The sequence below is a fragment of the Tachysurus vachellii genome, chromosome 22 (genome assembly GCF_030014155.1).
Source record: "Tachysurus vachellii isolate PV-2020 chromosome 22, HZAU_Pvac_v1, whole genome shotgun sequence".
NCBI lineage: Eukaryota > Metazoa > Chordata > Actinopteri > Siluriformes > Bagridae > Tachysurus > Tachysurus vachellii.
The window spans coordinates 3,663,114-3,685,737 of NC_083481.1; the positions used below are offsets into that span (position 1 = coordinate 3,663,114).

At 36.9% G+C, this 22,624-nt stretch overlaps 2 protein-coding genes across 9 annotated transcripts in view; both read left to right on the plus strand.

Moving 5' to 3' along the window:
- LOC132837755 (band 4.1-like protein 1) overlaps positions 1-19,327 on the plus strand; it is a 101,708-nt gene extending 82,381 nt beyond the window's left edge. For 3 of the 6 annotated variants that reach the window (XM_060857582.1, XM_060857581.1, XM_060857585.1), the window contains 7 exons: positions 9,397-9,522; positions 10,847-10,942; positions 12,004-12,051; positions 12,284-12,373; positions 13,113-13,193; positions 13,372-13,488; positions 13,861-19,327. In XM_060857582.1, coding sequence (XP_060713565.1) covers positions 9,397-9,522; positions 10,847-10,942; positions 12,004-12,051; positions 12,284-12,373; positions 13,113-13,193; positions 13,372-13,488; positions 13,861-13,866 — 564 coding nt within the window. In that variant the 3' untranslated portion in view covers positions 13,867-19,327. The remainder of the gene's footprint in view (positions 1-9,396; positions 9,523-10,846; positions 10,943-12,003; positions 12,052-12,283; positions 12,374-13,112; positions 13,194-13,371; positions 13,489-13,860) is intronic. The other 3 variants (XM_060857584.1, XM_060857583.1, XM_060857586.1) reach the window with 3 other exon arrangements.
- Positions 3,177-8,638, plus strand: LOC132837757 (uncharacterized). Of its 3 annotated transcripts, none has more exons than XM_060857587.1 (4): positions 3,177-3,322; positions 3,452-4,987; positions 6,466-6,516; positions 8,199-8,638. In XM_060857587.1, exons 1-4 carry the CDS (start codon positions 3,281-3,283, stop codon positions 8,598-8,600), a joined length of 2,031 nt encoding a protein of 676 aa, XP_060713570.1. In that variant the 5' UTR covers positions 3,177-3,280; the 3' UTR covers positions 8,601-8,638. The 3 variants fall into 3 exon arrangements, with proteins under 3 accessions (XP_060713570.1, XP_060713573.1, XP_060713572.1); XM_060857589.1 differs by having other exon boundaries at positions 3,242-3,307; XM_060857590.1 differs by lacking the exon at positions 6,466-6,516.
- Positions 19,328-22,624: the final 3,297 nt, after the last annotated feature.

The window sequence follows — 22,624 nt, forward strand, 5'->3', positions numbered from 1 at the left end:
CCAGACTTCTATTAAAGGAATACTCCAATGATAAACTCCAACAAACAACAACAACAAACGTCATGATTGAGCTTTCAGTGCTCTTTAAAATGGCTGTATGGTATTTCTTTATTTATTTTAATAAATGCTTGCTTTTAGAGAATGAAATGACAAAATAATATTTTCCCATACATTTCTGTTGAGCATGTTCAGTTCAGGGAAACCATTGTGGACATCAAGCTGCTTGGATATTTTGTGAATGATTATGCCTATTTGCTTAACAAAAATGTAAACATAAATCATTATGATATATCGTCGCTGTCAGGCGGAATCCTCATATCTCCAAAACCGTTATTTTTCAGGACATTAAAAAAACGCCGTACCTTATCTGCAGTGCACAGGGTTTAGTCCGCATTGCAGTGGATTGTCTTGCGCTAAATTCCTGTCCTCAGTTGAGCACCAGAACTAGCGGGGGTCAAGATTTTTTTTTCTTTGAGCCCAGCCCAAAGACATTTACCTCAGAAGACGTGTTGATTCGTTGCGACTCTTCTTGAGGAGAAATATGCCGTGAAGCTCTCCCGCGGAGTGAGGAAGAGGTGGACAGTTGAAGTGTCCAATGGAGTTATGAGATTTGCACTCAAGCTATTTTCAAGACTTTAGATTGGTTAATAACTTGTAAAAATAACAGACCCACGTGGGGACTGACCAATAGCATCGATATGTGAAAAAATATGAAATTGACCAAATTTGGACATACGAGGTTTCCGCCCGACAGCCCGACAGCGATGTTAAGCATGTTATAACATATACTCTAACCTAACAGCTACCTGTATTAATACACCGAAAGTTGTTCAAAGCTTCGTTATAACGAGGAAGGGATAATATGTACTTTGCTTCATGTAATCAAGTGTAAAGGTGGTATATCAAGGAAAAGTGGAAGAATGTGAATCCCGCAGGAAAAGCACAGAGAATATATCTTTCCTGGTGTTGATGATGACTGGTACTGTTGATGTAGAAAGTTCCAGACAAAGCCTTTGGACATCAGTTGAGTTTGTTGCCGAAAGTGAAAACTTATTCTGCTACGTTTTTGAAGAATTGTGTGTGTCTAACGGAGCAACTGACAGCAGATCAATATTATCTCCTTCAGCTATAATTTGAGAAATGACAGTGGTTGCTTCCTTTAGAAATAGTGATGTCCAATGAAATTCTCCTGGGGTCACTGGGTAGCAGTCCTAAACTGGTGGAATTTTTGTCCAAGTTCTCCCAAGTATGTCCGGGTTTTCTCTATGTTCTCTGGTTTCTTCCTAACTTCCACTGGTATTGCTGACTGGCAACACTAGACATGTGAGGTGTGTGTGGTGTGAAGTAGACTAGTATCCTATCCAAGTTGTATTTCTTGATAGTCTTAGTTAGACTCAAATGTTTCCACCCTGATCAAGATGCAGCATTTACTGTAGATGAATCCATGATGCAATTTTCCAGAACGTTCTGATTGGAAGCCTTATGGAGCGAAGTTGTATCTGGGATTATAGTTCATTAACTGTGCCATAGAATTAATAGTGGATTTTAAAGACAAGGTACAAAAACAGCAGCTCTGAAGCATCGTTAAGAATTTTATGAACTTGAAAGACATCACATTTTATTTGCCACTTTGGGGCAGTAAAAACATCTTACAGTTTTGTTGTTCTTGACAAACACACTAGTTATCTGCATGTAAAAGCACAGAGCAGTAAAAAAAATCCCAGATTAGTTATCAGGGCTTCACATAAAATATAATTTATAGTCCAATTTGTAGTAAATTTTGCATTTCTGCATCTGTGGTGTGGTTTGTAATCATTTACTTTGGAAGACTTTTAGCATTCATTTCTTCCTTCACCTCTAAAATCAGGCATTTGACAAAGAAAAAAAACCCCTGAAATTATTTGAAACACACCTGAAGTATGAATAAATCCAGTTTCTGTGTTTATATTGGAGATTTCCTTGGAATAAAGTTTAAATGTATCATGGTTAAATATTTAACCATTAATATCAGTAATAAATAATACTTTAAAATAGTCGTATAGTGGATATTGAAATGATTTTCAGTTCTTGCTTTCTAACAGGGTTCTCAGGGTTCTGAAATGAAAAACATCTGTTTTAGGAGTCTACAATATAGGTTTAATGGTTGCTCCAGAAAAACAAACTGATGAACACTTTAGGGATATTTTTTTTTTCCTGATTTAAGTGTCTAAAATGGAGCCAGTCTTGATTACCTATATTCATTTATTCCCAACTTGAAGTTTAGTCAGTTGTTGACGGGCATTTGAAAGACATCTTATAATCGGTTTTGTATTTTACATGGATGAATTGGAAACATAAATTAGATTGCATCATACGTTCTAAAGACATATCATAATCGTTGCTTTGTCGCATTGATTAGCTGGCAAGATTAGCCTCAGCCACATGCGATTAAAAGAAAGCCCTGGGACTTGAATGGAACTGAATCTCATTGTGATCAAACTTGAGATTACATTTTCTCAGTTAAACAAGGCACTCAATTATCACCTAACTAAATAGGATTGCACCCAATCACTTGCTTTTAAAGTTATTAGCTTAAGGATATTGACTAGTATCTACCGTGAGCCTCAATTTGTGTAATAAATTGTTAAACTTCTGGAAAATCACAAAGTACTGTATCTGATCTTAGCACCAGAAAACTTAAACTATGTAGCACTGAAACTAATTTGCAACTAGGCGATTCTCTTAAATACAGCAGTTAGGAGCTACAAGAGTTTTTCTAGATATGTACTGTCCAGATAACGTTTTATTACAATTTTTGTACAAGTCTTAACACAAATACTTCCTTCTAGCAATATTTATGCTCTCTCTAGGGTAACATTTGTCAGAAACCGTCGATCAACCTATGAGGAGTCCAATTTTCTAAGAGTGAATATTAATTTGAATTGATTTCGTGAATACAGGATGTTCTAGTATGTGTGCATTGACAGGAAAATTGTTACTTTTTCTTGACAATGCAAAATGCAATAGTTGGTTGCTTGTATTTGTCCAATTAAGCCAACTGCCAGAATTTCAGTGGTTATAAAAAGTGCATTTCTCATAATTGTTTGTCTGTTAATGTTTACTTGTTTTCAGTGAAGTGAATAACAGAGTCTCTTATTTTTTTTTAACTAACCTTAAACTGTAAATGGAGCATAGTGAGATAGCAGTTAATTACTGTTCTTCGCTTTCTCCTGCTGGTCTCTGTCATGACCGTCAGGAGGCAATCGGAGCAGGTGGAAGGGAACCTATTAACAGCCTTTCAATGGAGGACTTCATCCAGAAGACATTGGTGATTTCGCCCGAGGTTGCTTTGCTTGCAAATCTTTAACTCCTAATGAAATAAGCTTTAACTGCCATATTTACCTTACAAAACTTTATCTTCACCTTATTTGACAGTAAACGCTAACAATCTTCCATTTGTATCAACACATAGGGTTCTGAGGAGTGGGTGTTAATTGAAAAACAGAACACTTACCAACTTGACTATGAAATGGAAGAGACAGATAAGAGCAAAGCCAATATTTCTCCTCTGCCTTTGGTTGCTGAAGTACCTTTAGAACGAAGAATGATTCACATTGAAGTAACTGGTGAAGATGGTAAAGAAATGCAGGTTCAGATGGACACCTTTCCATCTCCTAAGACACCAGAAAACGATGAATCAAAGTATGGGATTGGCCTGAGGGAAGACCAAGTACAAGAGGTGTTGACTGAACCAAAGACCACAGAAACCAATGTGGACAAATTACAAGAATCAAAAGAGGAATATACTTCAGACAAACCGCATAAAGAAACGAGACCACAGAGTCTGAATTTGGGAAGACCAGAATTTGTTTATGAATCTAAAAACAAGACCTCAAACATACAGCAAGAGGAATCTGATGAAGACAATAATACATCTGGAAAAGATGTGACACCAACCAGGAAACCAGGAATTGAAATCTGGTCCGAAAACCTGCCTGAGAAGATAGAGGAACAAATGAAAGAAAGGCCAATAAATGAAGAGAAGGAAAAGGAGCTTAACAAAGCCATTGAAGAAAATCCAGCAAAACCTGTTCTGGACAAGACAGGGTTCGATGATGCCAGACAACAAGCAAGGGATCAACTAAAGGAAGTGTTGGTTGAGGTAAAGAGCATTAATGTTGATGATCAGCAAGATGGTTCTGACTCAATCAACGGTCCCATAAAAGATGAGGTTAAAAGAAGATCAGAGATCAAGTTTGAGGTTACCAAAATCATTATGATTGACAACAGTGAAAATGAAGAAGAGCCAGAGAATGAAAACAACCAGAGAATGGATGAATTTGTGGCTGAAAAAAAGATTAGCAATATTGAACAGGAGAGTCTAGAAGAGGTGCTTGCAGAAAAGGTGCAGCGAAGGACAAAGGTTGCAGGGCATGTTCATACCGAAATAACAAGGATCGTCCCATTGAAACCAGAGAGGGCAAGGAGTCAAGAGTACAGAGATGATATAGATATTGGTGAAGAATCGAGACAGATAAAAAGACATTTTAAAAGACATAGTATGTATGAATCTCTAGAGAGACAATTTGACCCATACGGGTTTGATTCCAGAGACACAAGCTCTTCGCATACTCTGTTTACTTCCAACAAAATCACCAGATCTCAAGAGGCATCACCTTTACCCATGGTGGAAGTAGAACATGACATCTCGAGCACCAATGAGCAGCAATCAACCATGTATAGCGAGTGTCTGCACAAAGGAAATACTATTCCGCATGAAGAGTTGATTAAATATACCCCCAAAGCAGGGTATGAAGGTCTTCCCCAGTCTGATGAAGTGGCCATGGAAGTTCAAATGTTCTCCTCCAAGAACCAAGCACTGCAGAAAAGTGGTCCTCCAACTCCTCCAGTGAAAACCAAGAAGGCCAGAGAGTCAGGACTGATCCTAAGAAATAGCCGTAATACCAGCAAAGAGCCTGCATCAGAAGTTTTGAAGAAACAGCATGGGGTAACTCTGCTTGGCATCTTCTGTATTCAATCATTGGAACAAAGCATCGCATGAGCTTCCAGCTGACTCACGCATTCCATCATGTTCCTTGCTATTGCTTGAAAACCCGTTTAACTTCTCCACCAGTTTCTATAAAGAGAGGGGTTGGAGAAGGCCACATCGGTTTAGAGTTTTTATAACATTGCCTGCGCATGAGACCATTAGGAAGCCCTGACTCTCCCATCCAACCCAACACCTTTGCTTTCCTTTCTCTTCAACCATGAGCTTTGCTTTTTCCTTCCAACCGAATTTCTACAGCTCCCATTTGTTAAGTTGTTGCAAGGAAATCAAGGCTCTTACATACCGTTTTGCCTCTCAGGTACTCAAGACTTCTCCATGCTGTTTGTTTTGCAGAAGAAGTCATTGAGTTCTGAAGCGGATTCTCGAACAATTTGCATTGTGTTAATAATTCTATGACATTTTGCTTGGTATTCCATAACATCCATGATGTTCCTGCTGGAAAACAGTAGTACTAATTTCTCACCGAGATCTCTAATTGCTTCAGCTAAATCTTTAACGTGTGTGAATTATATAAACCAGAAATTTAAGCAATTGGCCAGTCTGTGTAATGAAAACCATTTATTACAAAGCTACTTTTCTTGTACAGCACATCATGTGATGATCGAAGTCATAAAGAGAAATGTATGCTGCATGAGGTTTCCATCAAATACAGTATGTAAATCTAAAAATGCCTGTCATGAGACTCCTTGCCCTTCTCACTCCAACACAGAACCTGTTATTTTGATCACACTTTGATTGCACTTTGAGGTGCAAACAGATTTTTTTTTGGTGGAGAAACAAAGGAAAGGAATTTGAATTAGGCCAAGATCTGATGCAAAGAAAAAAAAAAATTACTCATTAAGATCTAGAGACACATTGGCATAAAAAATGTTTGTGGAACCAGCGCTATGATAAGCATGTGAGACCAACATAATCTCACAATCTCCCACACTATGATTGCCGAAAACAGTGTGGCTGCTGTCGAGCTTTGAATCACAAGGTTTTTGCTGTTGGTTTGTTTTGATTGCCCAAGGCAGGCCCTGAAATGGCCAACAAAAGCAGATGGTGTTTTCATGACAGTGATAAAGGATGTTATTTTTCCCCCCATTTTTGACCAATAGACTATACTGAGATCATGGCTGGAATGCAAAATGTTTTAATCTCAATCTAGAACACCAGCTTTGGAGAATTTAACAAGCCAAATGTAAACAATGTTAATCAATTTAAAGAAATGATTTGAATTCCAACTATTCAGTGCACTCCATCCAGTTCTGTGCCAAAAACTTTACCAGGTGCTTAAAAAGTGCTTTTAAACAATCTATCTTGCAGTATGCACTTTGTAAAGTGTCAAAAAAAAAGTTCTCTCTCTTTCTTTCTTTTTGCTTTAATGTACAGTAGCTAACACAAAGATGCTTTCTTTCTGTTTCCTGCTCTTACAGGAGCCTCTTTCCACTCCTGCCATTTATGAAGAGACAATAGATGAAGTCAAGGTCTATTATATTCACTAACTCCATGGTTATCCGTGCATCTTAGCTGTTTGTTTTTGCATGGCTTTATTCCTCATTTTTAAGTGAAAAATTCAGAACAATAAAATGCGTCCACTCATCCTCGTCCTCTCCAGTGATGAATCCTTTAATCTTGTTGGCTGTATCCATTTAATTTCCAATTCAGTCATTTAGATTGCGACCTCGAAGCTTTAATTGTCTCCTCCAAATTTAGACCCATATTCCATATCAGAAGGATGTTCCACAATGTAATTTTTACATAAAAAAATAATTCATTTTACAGAGAGCCTGAAAGACCATCGAGATGAGACAGCACTGAAGAATGAAACAGTGGAATACACAGTTCAAATAAAAAGTCTATGTACAGTACTTACAACTAAAACTGAACCAAAAATTAACCTTAGAACTAAAACACGACTCCAACCAAAATTAGGACCAACCAAGAGACAGAGGCAAAAAAACTGGAACTAACCAAGAATATTGGCACTTAGCAATGTTTATTTAAAATAAAACTTTGAAGACTGAGGCTAGGAGGCAAAACTCAGATAAACCAATAGTTAGAGCCCTTGAGACAGACTAAACAGAAGATGACAGACTAAACAGAAGATGACAGACTAAACAGAAGATGACAGACTAAACAGAAGATGACAGACTAAACAGAAGGCAAGACCCTAAAATCTAGGATTTGCCAAGAGTTAGACCCTTAAATCTCAGGACTTGTTACGAGTGTGTTCCTTAAAAATTAGGATTAGCCAAGAATTAGAAGAAGAAGAAGACTTTATTATAGCATTACACATTTAAAATATATTAAATATATAAATATATAATTATTAATAACAATATTATAAATACTATATTAGAGACCTAAAGACTGGAACAAGACAAGAGTCAGAGCTTTTGAACACAATTCACAATTGCTTCCACCTCCTCAGTCTTTTGTTTATGTCACTCAAGTAACCACTTGATTTGTTTTGGAATTTGAGGTTTGAAGGGGAACACAACCATTTTCTCCACTTCCCAGTTTCTGGTCCCCAGCGACCACAGCAGACTAACCACTAACCAACCATTACAGTCCTCAAGTCTGGGACTAAATAAGCGTTATGGCTTCTAATCTACCAAAATAAACAGACCCTAATCAAGGGTTTTAACAATAAATATTTAAACCTAAAATATTCAGCTTAAGCAAGAGATACAGCCCTAAAGACCCCCAACGTATAAAACCCTAAAGACCCTAGATAACTAGTCATGAGTTAAAGCCATAAATACTGGAAACAAATGAATTAACTAAACATGCTAAACAAACTAAAAATTAGACAATGATGTAAGTAACGTAATATCATGATGATTGAATAAAGTTTTGACATCTGAGACATAGCTTTAACATGTTATTGCTACAAGGCAGGATATGATCCTGCTATGTTAGATGAATTATAAGTTAAAGATTCACATTCAAATGAACAGCGCTGCCTCGTCCCCTTGACCACTTGTCACTTCAGTAACCTTGCTTTCACATTTCCCATCCTTTGTTAGTTGACTGACAAACTGTAAAAGTTGCATGTTCAGTTTCTAGAGAAACAGCATCATCCCTTCCATCAGTTCCTGTTCTCTTATTTAATATCGGTGGAGTAACACTGCCTTGCTGCTCCTGGTCTATCTGTGTCCCACAGCGAAGGCCACTGTCTGCCAGTGAATACGAGTACGATCGTAACACAGCAGTGACTCTGAGGGATGCTCACCTGGGCATCGAGCGTAAGTGCTCCAGCATGACGGTCAGTTCCACTTCCAGCCTAGAGGCCGAGGCCGACTTCAGTGCGTTCCTGGAACTTCACGGTGGACTGGAGGAGTCTTCCAGGAGCACGGCTGAGCACGCAGTTTCGGAGGACTTCAGCATCACCCGCATCACAGGATCTCATGATGGGCTGCTCACAAAGGAGAGAGTACATGAAGAACACATCCACCATGAAGTGGAACCTGTAAGGAACCATTTCCGCTGCTCTGGTTCCAGACACCAAGCTGTGGATCTACAGAACTCACAAATATGTCTTCCATCCTTTTTATTGGACCTTTGATTTTATTGTGTTTGGACATTTTATAGAACATCATTGTTTTTTTTTTACATTGGTTTTGAGATTTATTTCTTACTTTTTTGGTAATCATTTGATTTTGGTTGATATTATTTCCTGTTTTTTTTTTTTTTGGGTCATTTTTTTTCTGTTCATTTTCATCCATTTACATCCAGCCATTCAGCCTTATATCCATGTGTAATTTGTTCAAATTTACAATTTGGGTTTTCATAAAACAATGTTTCGATAAATATGTCGATAAATATGTCAAAACAACCATAAAATCCACAACAGATCGTTGCCCTACTGTGATAGAACAATATATTATTCTTCTACACAGCTAATCATTTTACTTTCCAGTTATAATTAATATCACTAGTTAGCCAGTTGGCACATTTATGTGCTAGCTACATTTATTAGCAAATATTAAGTGCTTATGTAGCTAATAAAATTGTAGCTAATGCTTTATATAATATAAAAATTGTGTAAAGCCACTATTTCTAAAACAAATGGAAAATATTGCTAACAATAGTCGAATATGAAGATGTTGCTAAGTCAGCGCAGGAAACAACAAGCTAGCTAGTGTACTTCAGGAAAACACATCTTTGGTGCCACTTTTCTAATCAGCACGAGGTAACGTCTGTTGTGAGAATATATTTCATGTTTCTCTTTTGTGTTGTGTTACCTTTGTATCATTCTGGTATATCAGTCAGATAAACATTACTCATCATTATTAAAACTGTGACTAAAGTAAGTGATTAAGATTGTTAAGTAATACGTGTGTAAATCTGTTTCCGTTTAGCCGCCTGTGGCCAAGAAAGATAGGACCGCAGTGAGCATGGCGCATATGCTGAAAAAAGGAGACTCCAATGTGGAACCTCAGTCCAATGGTTCTGGGCTTCCTCACATTACAGACTTCCCAGATCAGGTACAAGATCAGTTGTAGTGTATTTCCTCTGCCCTCCTGGGAAAATCACTACTGTTTTGATCATTATAAAATACAATACATTAAATAATTACAACTGATTCACCTCCATAATAAAATAAATAAATAAATAAATAAATAAATACTTAAAAAAAAATCTCAGTGACAAAACTATTGCCACCCCAAGGTATAATTATTTAGATTTAATATATATATATATATATATATATATATATATATATATATATATATATATATATATATATATATATATATATATATATATATATATGATTTAGGAGATTTATAATTGAAGATAAATGAAATTAAAATTCATATCATGACTTCCCTGTTTTTATTTTTAAACTAAATATAAAATAATTGATAGAGTATAAAATAACTATATAATATTAAATAAATACAAATGATGTATGAATACTTAAAATAAAAAAATATGATCCAGAGATCGTTGCCTTTGTCTAAATAAGAATTACGGTTGAATATAAAATGAGTTTTAGGTGTTATTTGCAAAGTTTTTTTCCAGAAAAAGATTAAACCACCATGATTGTATACTGACACTGTAAATTTAAGATCAAATTTCATTCATTTCCTCGTTGCAAGGTAGCCAAAGGTGTCCTTCATGTCATGAACGTTTCTTCAGTTCTTGCTCTTGAATTAAATTTTTTTTTTTTTTTTTTTTTTAGAAATTTCTTCTGCTGGATGACGTTAGTGTTAGATAATCAGAAAATCGACAGGAAATTAATGAGATAAAAGAAGGAAGACGATTCATTAATCTCCTTTGTGTGTGTGTGTGTGTGTGTTTATTTGTGTGTGTGTGCGCGCGCGTGTGTGTGCGCACGTATGTGTGTGTACTGTATGTGTTCGCGCGCGTGTGTGCACGTGTGATTGTGTGTGTGTATGTGTGTGTGTGTGTGTGTGTGCAAGTGTGATTGTGTGTGTGAGTGTCTGTGTGTTTATTTGTGTGTGTATGTGTGTGTGAGTGTGTGTGTGCACGTGTGATTGTGTGTGTGAGTGTGTGCACGTGTGTGTGTGTGTGCACGTGTGATTGTGTGTGTGCACGTGTGTGTGTGTGTGAGTGTGTGTGTGCGCGCGAGATCACCGCCCTTCTGTGTACCCCACAGGTGTCTTATTAAAATTTAATCACTGCTTTCTGCCGTGCCGTTTATCTCTCACCCGACGAGCTGAGACAATTATTTTTAGAATTTGTTTTTAAAGTTGGCTTCAGGGAATATTGTGTATGTCCTTATGAGAGCAGGCTGTGTGAAACAAATGTGTGGTGTGGTGTGGTGTGGTGTGGTGTGTGTAGCAGCAGCCTGTGCAGGAGCTGGGTGACAGTGATGGTAACTGTGAGGAGACCGTAGTCTCCGACAATGATGTCATCCAGCCACAGGAGGGAGATCCGGTATGTTGTGTGTCTGCTCTCTCCGACAGAGTCCTGTGTAGTCTAATCATCCTGCATGTGATGCGCAAACACACACACACACACAAAAGATCTTCTCAGTCAAACGTCCTCTGTCGTCTGTGTTGGCTTTATCGTTATATGTTTGGTGTAGACACAATTTATCTTTTGCTTTGTTTTTTGGAAAAACACCATTCCTTTAATTTCCATTGAAGATCACAAGTCTAACTGTAAACACACACTGCCCTCTACCGGCAAACGTCCTGAACTGTCCTTATTTTTTCCCTTTAATAGCGAGTTGATTGTGCCATCTGCTGTCTGGACCCCGGCTTTGCACTTTCTTTTAGTGTCGCTTAATGTAGTGTCTTCCAAACTAAAGCCTTCAACTAACTAATTCAACTAACTCTCTCTCTCTCTCTCTCACACACACACACACACACACACACACACACACACACACACTCTGTCTCTCTCTGTGTCGCTCTCTGTCTCTCACTGTCTCTGTCTCTCTCTCTCTCTCTCTCTCTCTCTCTCTCTCACACACACACACACACACTGTCTCTCTCTGTGTCGCTCTCTGTCTCTCACTGTCTCTGTCTCTCTCTCTCTCTCTCTCTCTCTCTCTCTCTCTCTCTCTCTCTCTCTCTCACACACACACACACACACACTCTCTCTCTGTGTCTCTCTCTGTCTCTCACTGTCTCTGTCTCTGTCTCTCTCTCTCTCTCTCTCTCTCTCTCTCTCTCTCTCTCTCTCTCTCTCTCTCACACACACACACTCACACACACACACACACACACACACACACACACACACACACACACACTCTGTCTCTCTCTGTGTCGCTCTCTGTGTCTCACTGTCTCTCTCTCTCTCTCTCTCACACACACACACTCTCTCTCTCTCTCTCTCTCTCTCTCTCTCTCTCTCTCTCTCACACACACACTCTCTCTCTCTGTCTCTCTCTGTCTCTCACTCTCTCTCTCTCTCTCTCTCTCTCTCTCTCACACACACACTCACACACACACGCGCACTCACACACACTCTCTGATCGTCTGTTGCAGATGCAGAAACAGAGCAGGCTAAAGGAAGCGAAAGAGAACGGCTCACCTGTGAGTTTACACAAATATATACACACATCTACACTATAGTACACTAAATACACTACACTACACTACACTACAATACACTACAATTAAATAGTATTTTTAATCTATCTATCTATCTATCTATCTATCTATCTATCTATCTATCTATCTATCTATCTACTGATACAGTAGGTTCACATTTTGTATCCAGTTTAATGTAAACTATTCAGTCTGATATTCTGGGGCTGTTTTTCAGATTAAAACAGGCAGCACTGGGAAGGAATTTATCGTGTCTCCCATCAGCAACGAAAACGTCACTTCCACAACTACGACGCAGGTCACGAAGGTCAATATTTTTCCTAAAAGGAAAACCTTTTTTGGAATTCATTATACAGTCATATTGAATGGAACAAAGTCTGGGGTTTACTTAATAAATACTGTCTCACCAGAAAATGTGAAGACTTTACATATAAAGTTATTCATTTAATTTACTCAGTGAGACAAGTTGTCGCTTTATTTATTTATTTATTTATTTATTTATTTATTTATATGAATGTGTATTTACCCAATATTTTTGGGTAAATATCTAATATATTAAATTTACAAAACTAAAGATTCGATTCTCTGAACAGATATATTTTTGTATAAAATTTTTTTATGATTAATTAAATAATAAATAAAGTAATATTAACCTTACATTACACTATTGGAAATTGGACTTAAGAGATTCATTGATTTCTTAAAAGATCTAAGAAAAAAAAAGGAAAAAAGATGTATAGAATCTTTGAATCCTTTTCTTTTGGAATTTTATTGTAAGGTATCCCCTCTATAGATTTTTTTTCTTCTGTCGGATTCCTTTGATGCTATAATGAATGCGATTGTGAATAAAATTAATAGCAGTGTGAACGCTGGTTCTGTCTGATCACCTTTCCATCTTTTTGTTTAAATATTGAAAAATAGAAATTGCGTTCAGTTTCATTCTATTTAGTTTTGCCTTGTTTTTCAAAATATTTAAAAAAAAATATTAGCATTTTTTTTTGTTTGGAGTTAAAGAAGGTCTGAATGTAGAAATTCTACGTTTGCAGACGGTTAAAGGGGGATACTCTGAGACGAGAATCGAGAAAAGGATCATTATCACAGGAGACGATGCTGTGGACCAACATCAGGTGAAACGACATAAAGTGAAAGCTGAAAATTAATGTCAAACATTTTTGTGTAGGGAAAACACTATATATATAACACAATAAAAAAACACTTTGGGATTTGTTGTTATTGGAGTTATCAGAAATGAATTAAATCCCGAATGAACAAATCAATGCTTTTCTTATTTCAACTCCTTTTCAGGCTCTCGCGATGGCAATACAAGAGGCCAAACAGCAGCATCCCGACATGCTCGTGACCAAGGCTGTAGTGGTCAGAGAAACAAACACTTCCTCTGAGGAGAAACACAGGACATCCGAGGTGAGCCGAACTCTCTGAGTCGATTCGTTGATTCCTTTTTTGATTCGTCAAAAGCTTAAACAGAAACGCTTCCACACTGAACTGCTCACTGAATAAACTGTAGCTTGTTGCATCACCAAAAATGTTTTTTTTTTTTATGAGCGTGTCATAAATCTGCACCTTTTTTTATATTCATTAGTGCAAAAGTTTGTGTCCTCTTTGCTTTAGTTTTTTCTACTGAATGTATAGAATTTATTCTAGTTTTTAAGTTCAAACTCTGTAATGACAATAATAAAAACTATTATGAATAAAGTGCAGATGTGATGATGTGTACAGTACAGTTATATGCCTTTGTTTGTGTGTGTGTGTGTGTGTGTGTGTGTGTGTGTATAGTCCTGATCACAGACTCATCAGACTCATCTGGAGAAAGGAGCCTCACCTTCAACCCCACCTTCTACAGCCAGCTAAAAGAAGCTAACCGTTGCTACTTAGACGATCCCGCTCCCCGAACACACCCCGGCCTCTGGCTCCTCCTCCCTTAGACTCTGATGTCGTAACCTCATCAATGCAGTGCACTTCCTCTAAAATCGACCGTTTCGACCACTGCACTTCTCTTTCACTCCTCTGTTCACTCTTCTACCCTGAACTGTATACATGTTGATAGCAATCTCCAGTTTAGTCTCTTAAACTGTGAATAGCAGAAACTTCCTAAAACTCTGGGGTTAAAAACAAAAACAAACAAACGGAAAGTAACCCAGCACTTGTCTCGTGTGTGCCGTCGGCGTCGTCTGTTTCATAAGTTTACATCTGGATCCTTGCTCTAAAATACCCATAATCCTTTATATTTTACTGTGGAATACTTCTTTTTGTACTTCTTTCACGCATGACTTTAGAAGAGGTTTGAGATCGGACGCAGCCGGGAGTCACGCTTCCAATCTTTCTGCTTGCTGTCACTTATACGATGCTCACCTGCTGTCTTTTTATAATATATGTATATGTATATATATATATATATATATATATATATATATATATATATATATATATATATATATTTAAAATAGATTATCAAAAAGTGTTTGCTTGTTAATTACAACTGAGCGTATTTATCGATTATAAACATACGTATGCATGATTAGCTGGTGTTGACGGATTAAGAGTCCGATCTTTGATGTCCAGCTAGTTGCATTTTCAGATAATAAATAATAATATTAATCATGGACATAACATTCGTAAAGTCCACTCAGATGCCATGCAGATTAATTCTATACACGTGTCATGCATTGCAAAAAAAAAAAAAACAAAAAAAAAAACAATCAAAAAAATCCCTTTTTTTCTTTCTTTTCGTTTTCATTGCGTCGGTTTCCCGAGTGCTCGAGCCCCCCGACGTGTTTTACCGTATCCTTACTGAAAAATAATAATCAGAATAATTATAATGATAATTATTATAATAAGAGTTATATAAACCATATCTAGAGTTACAACAAAAGAATTTAGGGGGAAAAAGATTTTAATATATGTTGTATCTAAAAAAAAAGTTGATGTGATGTTTTATTTTTATTTGATAAAATGTATGAGTGAGAAAGATATATATATAAAAATATTTAAATGAATTGTGAACGTGAGCTTGTGGGTTTCCTCACTGCGTCACTGGCTTCCTTTATAATGCAGACTAAATACAGACATAAAGCCTGGCTTCATAAAGGAGGAAGAGATGTTCGAATAACTTCAAATCCACTTTATTTGTAAAGTGTAAAATTTTCTCATGTGCACAATCCGTTAATAGGTTTCTGACACCTTGCTTTTTTTGTTTTCGAGTTGTTTCATAATGCTGAATCATCGCTGAATCTAAACGATGCCTTTAAGCTGAATAAGAGATATTTCAGGATTAAAGAGAATACTCAAAACCGGCTCACTCACACTCGCACTCGCACTCTGACTCTTACTCACTCTCTCACTCGTACTCATACTCTCTCACTCGTACTCATACTCTCTCACTCTATCACACTATTTACTTCCTTATGCGATCAGCTGAAACTGCGAGGTCAGACGGGTGTATTCTTAGAGCTACACTAATCACAATAAACCAATTAAAAAAAACTCATTGTTTAATATTAAAGATTTACATAAGTAGAAATAGCTAATAATACAGTATGAATGGTGGCTTCATGATTAGCATGTTTGGGGTTGGGGTCGTGTTGGGGGTTCGTCGAATCCTGTCTCCACCCCATGTTCTCCCTGTGGTTCTCTGGGTTCCCAGGTTTCCATCCTTAATCCACAGACGTGCGTCGTAGACTGATCAGATTGGCGACTCTAAATTGTCTCTAGTGTGTGAGTGTGTGTGAGATTGGGCTTTGAGATGGTTTGGCCCCCACCTTGTATGGCAACTCCAGCTGATCTGAACACGGATGTTAGGTTTTACTGTAATCTCATACAGTAAAATGAACAAATAGATCTATTTGACTAGGGTTTATCCGAGTCTGCTTTAAAACAATTTTTTTTCCAGTTGTGTAGCCTCCTAAATGCCACACAAGTAGTTTGGCCATTGAACAAAATGTAGCCCACGAACCTCTTATTTTAATAATAGCAAACATTAAATAGGTTTCTAACACAATATTTGTGTTCAGATATAAATTCCCTCTAAAATGCATGTGAGAGCCACCGTATATTTTCCTTTAATTTGTCCCTCATCAAAAGATCGCTTAAAGTTTTTTTTGTTTTTTTTCTTTTAATTAACAAGGGTATTAAACCGCATGTTCTCAAAATTTCTTATCGTAATTCTATTATGATATTCTCTTTTTAATTCATGACTAAAACCCCAGAGTTCATTTTTATTCTCTTCAATAAATTTGTTTCTCATTTCCTATTTAATTCATTACATAAAATAATACATTGTTAATTACTCTGTACTCTTTAGTGTGTATTCTTTACCATACACACACACCATGTCGTGTACCTTTAATAAGCTTTAATAGTATCAGTGATCCTTAAAGGACTTTACAATATCTGTTTGTTTAAAGCTAGAAAGGATGTAGCTGTCATGGTAACAAGAAAAACACAACTTTAGTACCTGTATTTTTGACACTGTGTCATATTTCACATAGAATTATTCGAATCCAAACTGAAGATTCTTTTTCCGACGAGAAAACAGAAGCGGATAATTATTTTTGCGGCGTTTTCCTCTTTTATTATAATTTATTATTATTTCTATATGCTCGGTGTCCCCAAACTTTTGACCTACAGCGCACACTCCTTCCACTGATAAAAGATCCTGTCCTGTAGTTATAATGCATCGCTTTTAACTACAGATTTAAAACAAATGGTTCCTTACAAACATCACGTAAAAACTGCAATTCGGTGAAAAAACATCGACAAATCTTGCATTTGAAAGCTTCACACACTCGCCTCCGTCTTAGGCCACGGCTTTTTGTTTCTCTTATGGTTTTCTCGGGGATGAGAAGTGTCTCACGTCTGCTGTTGTAGTTGTGTGTGTGTGTGTGTGTGTGTGTGTGTGTGTGTTTTTTTTCATTTTTATAGCTGATTATTTTCAAAGTCTGTCATCACTGGAGTTCCTGAATCATGTTTAAAGACTATATGAAATGTCACCAGGCTTCCACAGAGTTGTGTTTAATACACTTTTATTTTTAATTATTATTATTATTATTATTATTAATATTATTATGTTGGCTATTTGCTTGTGTTTCTGTTAAAGAAAGTGATGGTCTGGTTGCATTTAAAAGGCAAAATGCAAAAAAAAAAAAAAGTGCACTTGTATGGTTTCTGCCGATTTGTTCGAAAGTAAAATTCAATCCTGAAGTCTGGATCTGATGTATAAATGCAAATGAGGTGTAATTTAATGTCTGTCGAGTCTGTGGAGTGTCTTTTAAAAAAAAAACAAAAAAAAAACAAAAACGGGTGCCTTACTGTCAGAGTCGCTGGCACTTGCGGCAAAAGACGAACAGTTTTTCAGTATTTCATCAGCGGAAATAAAGAGATATACAGATATAGGATGGATATAGATGCACTGAAGTAAGGCAAAGTGCCTTGTATATATTTGGGCAGAGAGATACTCTGTTTTTCTCTTTTCTTTTCTCTCTTTTCTTTTTATTCGCAGCCCATAATGTTGAAAAGTTTATAAGGTGTTTATAACACATGCATAACCGTTGTAAAGCAACGCTGATGGATTATTATTATTATTTATTTATTTTTTTTTCAAATGAAAGCTAGTTAAAGTTAAATCTCGATAGCGTTTACGGTCTTAAAATGTTACAGTAAGTTAAGAACGCATTCTAATCCTCTCTAAAACAAACCGTGTTCTAGGCTTCTACATTAGAACCTTTAGGGATTCCTCCTGAGGTAAAATACAACACCATATGGCCTCAAGAACCCAAACGTTTCTCTGGGTTTGTTTGTCTGGAAACATCCTTAAAGGTTTCATGTAGAACCTTAGAACAGCTGCTTTCCTTCTTAGAAAGGACTTTAGATGCTTTTAACCATAAACCATCCAAAGGAACCTTTGATCGCATTCATAAAGCTTCTGTGAAGTTGTCCTTAATATCACGTCTTTTAGGATCGAATTTAGAACCCTGTCTGGATCTCTTACTTTTTTGAAGTGAAGAACATTTCTTAGAAGCAAAAAATCCTTTTAATACTGTACCGAATTCACAAACAAACGATTTGAATTAAAAACACATAAGTATAGCTGAAAGAAAAAAAAAATAGGGGTTCTCCAGGGGTTCTTTACATGGGTAAAGATTCTTGGTTTTCCAAATAATTTCATTGAAATCCTTCTGCATCGAACCTTCATAGGTTCCACATGAGCTAAAAACCATAGAACCTTAATGAAACCGTTTCTTTTTTTCATACAGTTTGAGATGTTTATAAAAACAATTCTAATAGTGTTTTTGTGTTATCCATCTTAAAGCCTTAATGTGTTGCCCAATCATACATTTATTTAGGATCCACTGAGCCATATAATATCCAAAGAACCCTCAAAGAACCTAATTTTCCCATTTATAAAGCATGTGAATCATCTTATTAGGTTGTGCTTACTAGAACATTTTCATTGAAGTTTAATCGAGAACTGCAGTATTATTTAATTCGCCTGATTGGAAATTGTACAACTTATAACACGGTTCCTTGTCTGATAGCATTTATTTGCTCGCTTAAAACGCAAGGTTCCAGGAAGAAGCAAAAAGCTCTCCATAGAACCTTTTAGTAAATGCTGCTTAAAAGAGCGGATTTTTTATTCATAGTCCCTTAAACATCCTTTTTATAGTCTAAAGAACACTATTGAACCTTTTGTGCAATGCAAACCTTCCATGGAGGATTTTTTATTTTTAATAGAACCATAGACATTAACAAAAAAACATTTAAGAACCTTTATTTTTGAGAGTGTATGGTCAAAAACTACACAAAGAATCCATGAAGAAACCAAGACACTTAGGAGACATCTTCTCTGATGTGTAATCTTTAATAGACTAAATAATAGGATACACCACATAAATAGCACCTCCCTTAACAAATCCATCAGTATTGCTTTCCAAACAAATCCTACAGCACTTATAAATGTGTTATAAAGCCCTATGCACCCTTGTGTTAGCGATGTTATTTTGTCTAGCATATAGCTGAGTGAGCCTGCATGAATATCCAGCAATATAAACAATAAGAATGAAGCCTACGCTCCAGAAAAGTCCTGTTCCACTTCAGCACCTAACGACCTGTGCATGGCATGAAGCATAGACCCTTCTGAGACTCTTATCCTTCTCCATCACCTACTTCGGGTTCTTCGTAGTCGACCCTGTGCTTGATGGCGTGTTTCTGCTGTATGTGCATTCAGTCAATAAATTCCTCAATCCAATTCTAGATTTATTTCATTTAATTCTATTAAATTCTAGATTGTTGGACAGATTTCAGAGGCGGGGAAAGTGAGGTGAAGATGTGAGTTCTTCATTCACAAGTCCATACATTTGTGAATGGCCAATGATTAAATAAATAAATAAATAAATAAATAAATAAATAAAATAAAATAAAATAAAATAAAATAAAATAAAATAAAATAAAATAAAATAAAATAAAAAGAATTCAAAGTTCCATAGAATTGCTCACCTTTCTGGACAATCCACAAACTTTCTTGTCTTTTCAAGATCTTCCACAAGTCTACCTGCTTTTCTAGATCTTCCACTATACTTCTTAATCTTTTTCTCACCGCTCCTCTTCTTTCTAATCCTTCCAAAAAGCTTCTCACCTTTCTGAGAAATCCACAAAGAATCTTGCCTTTTCTCAGTCCTCCACAAAGCTTCATGCTTTTCTAGATCTTCCATGAATCCACTTGCTTTTCAAGATCTTTCACAAATCTACCCCCCCCCTTTTTTTTTAGATCTTCCACAACTTCTTCTTCTTGCATTTTTATTTCTTCAGCAAACCTTTCCATATCTCTCATGAACTTTTTCCCCTTTCTAAATCTTCCACCAAGCTTATCACCTTTCTAGACAATCCACAAAGCTTCTTGCATTTTCTAGATCTTCCACAAAGCATCTTGCTATTTTTTATTCACAGGCTGGTTTCATTTAATTATTTATTTATTCAATTGTATTCAGAAAAATCTGGAACCTTTCTGTATAGAGAAAACTTTTACGGGTTCCAATTATAAAGCAATTGATAATTACCCTTTAAGGTTCGACGTGGAACCTTTTCTTCTAAGATTGTTTTGTTTCGATGATGTACAGAGCCGTTTCTATTGTAAATTATATTGTAAAAATGTGGAGCAGGAATCTGAGATGACTGAGTGAATAAAATGTGAATGTCAGGACTTTAGTTTGGTTTGCGAGAAGCAACTGGAGACTGAGCTAAAACCTGAAATGAAAACGAGCTGCTAGATGAGCTTCATGCTGGATGCTGGATGACTGGATGCTGCCAATTACAGCGTTACTCTAAAACATTACTAGATATCAGTCAGTCAGGCATGATATCACCTCGACTTTATTTTCTCTCTCTCAAAAAAAAAAAAAAAAAAATCTATGATCCTGAGCAGCTGCTGCTCAGTATACAACCTCAAACACACACACACACACACACACACACACACACACACACACACACACACACACACACACACAAACTCCTAGGCTGCAAATCCTTTTTTAATTTAGTCAAATCTTTAATCTGTGTCCAAAAACCCCCTCACCTTTGGCATGTCACTGTTCAAATCGCTCACTCACCACTAGATGGCAGCACTAAGCTTCCTGAACAAACCTTAGCTTGCCAATCCTTGTCAGCACTGGCACCAATCTCAAGATCTAATCTAATCATTGCAGGAGATTCAATTCAAGAAAATATTCAATCTAATGTTTCAGAGAGTCCCTGCAGCCTGCTGGCACATGAACCGAGCCTGAACCTAACAGATTGCTGCAGAGCAGAATCTATTCAGTGTTAATTCAGACTCTCTATTTTGGGTGCTTCAGTTAAGCCTCGTATTCTTGTACAGTCTTGTAAGCCTCGTATTCTTGTACAACTGCACAATTCTTGAATTGAATAAAATAGCACAATTCTTGTACAGTTGTGGTCATAAGTTTAAAGAATGTGCAGATGTTAATAACTAAAAAGGAGACGAATAATAAAAATGGCATATCGGTTATGAAATCTACCACAAGGTTCTTCCACAAAAATTCTCACCTTTCTAGATTTTTCACAAATATTCTCACTGTTCTAGATCTCCCACAGCTTTTCTAGACCTTCCACGATGCCTCTGAGCTTTCTAGATCTGCTGCAGCCATATCCCCCCCCCCTTTTTTTTAGATTTTCCATAAAGGCACCTCTGCAATGCTCTCTCTCCTTTTTAGATCTTCCACAAAGCTTCTAATCTTTCTAGATCACCCCACAAAGCTTTTTGTTTACTAGATCCTCCACAAATTTCTCATCTTCTCAACCTTAAATGATATCTGGAAAAAACCACAAGAGGAACCAGTCTCCTCTTCTGGGAAATCCTCTTCCTCTTCCAGTCTGGGAACCCATCCTAAACTGGCTGACACCAGATAGTGTGATTATAAATCAATTAATGTGTTCAGGAATTTCATTCTAGTTACAACATAAAGTCTGACCTGCTAAAGTTAGCACTTTTTTAGATTCACTATCCACATGGTACTATCCACAGCAATCCCATTTATCTCCAGGCTGTCCACACAGCGCATCCTCGGCAGCACTGTGCAGCCTCCAGGTGTTGAGACACAGGCAAATCTGGAGAGTAAACCTGGTCAGAATCACTGGGATCTTAGTACAAGCATGAGAATGACCAACATGTCTAATTTTTTGAAAATCCATTTAGAGGATTGATGTTAAAAAGGTTCCTGTGATCACACCGCAATTCATAACTAGATTTGTAAAGTTCGTTATGGCAAACTTTGATGTTGGCTTTGACGATGCAAGTATTTGCACAGGCCGGTGCTTTTTGGAGGCGAGTGGACATAAGGGTTAGTGTTACTTTTGAAGGCAAGTGGACAGAAAGCTAGGGTGCCAAAACATTTGGAGGTAAGTGGAGACGAGCATGTGATGTCATCCGAATACTCTTGAGGAAGTTCCCCACATTGGGCTGAGTGTTTTGATATGTCACATGTCCATGTTGTGCTAATTATTGATTTTCACGTGACATCACGTGACGTCACCTGACATGATCAGAATACACGTGAAGCAGTTTCCCTCATTGTGCTTAGTGTTTTGATATATCACATGCCTATGTTGTCCAAAATTTAATTTTCATGTGACATCACATGATGTCACGAGACGTCATCAGAATACCCGTGAGGAAGTTCCCCTCGTTGTTCTGAGTGTTTTGATATGTCACATGTCCATGTTGTAAAAGGTTTTTTGTTTTTGCATATTTTGGGGGCGGGGCTGCGGCACAACCGAAAGGCCAGTCGGTACACCAATTTAAAACTTTGTTCAGAGTATCACCTTAAAGGAGATACTTAATAGTTCGAAAGCTTGCCAAGTTATAAACCTCCAAAGTTTATAATGGGAGTCTATGGGAATAAAGGCCAATTTGAGACCCGGTACCGGAAGTACTGGTACTCGGATCGCTTAGAAAAGTAAAAGCAACAAACTTCAGACCTTCAGGGTCTACAACATATCCGAATTTGGTGCATGTGGCTCGAAAGCCCTA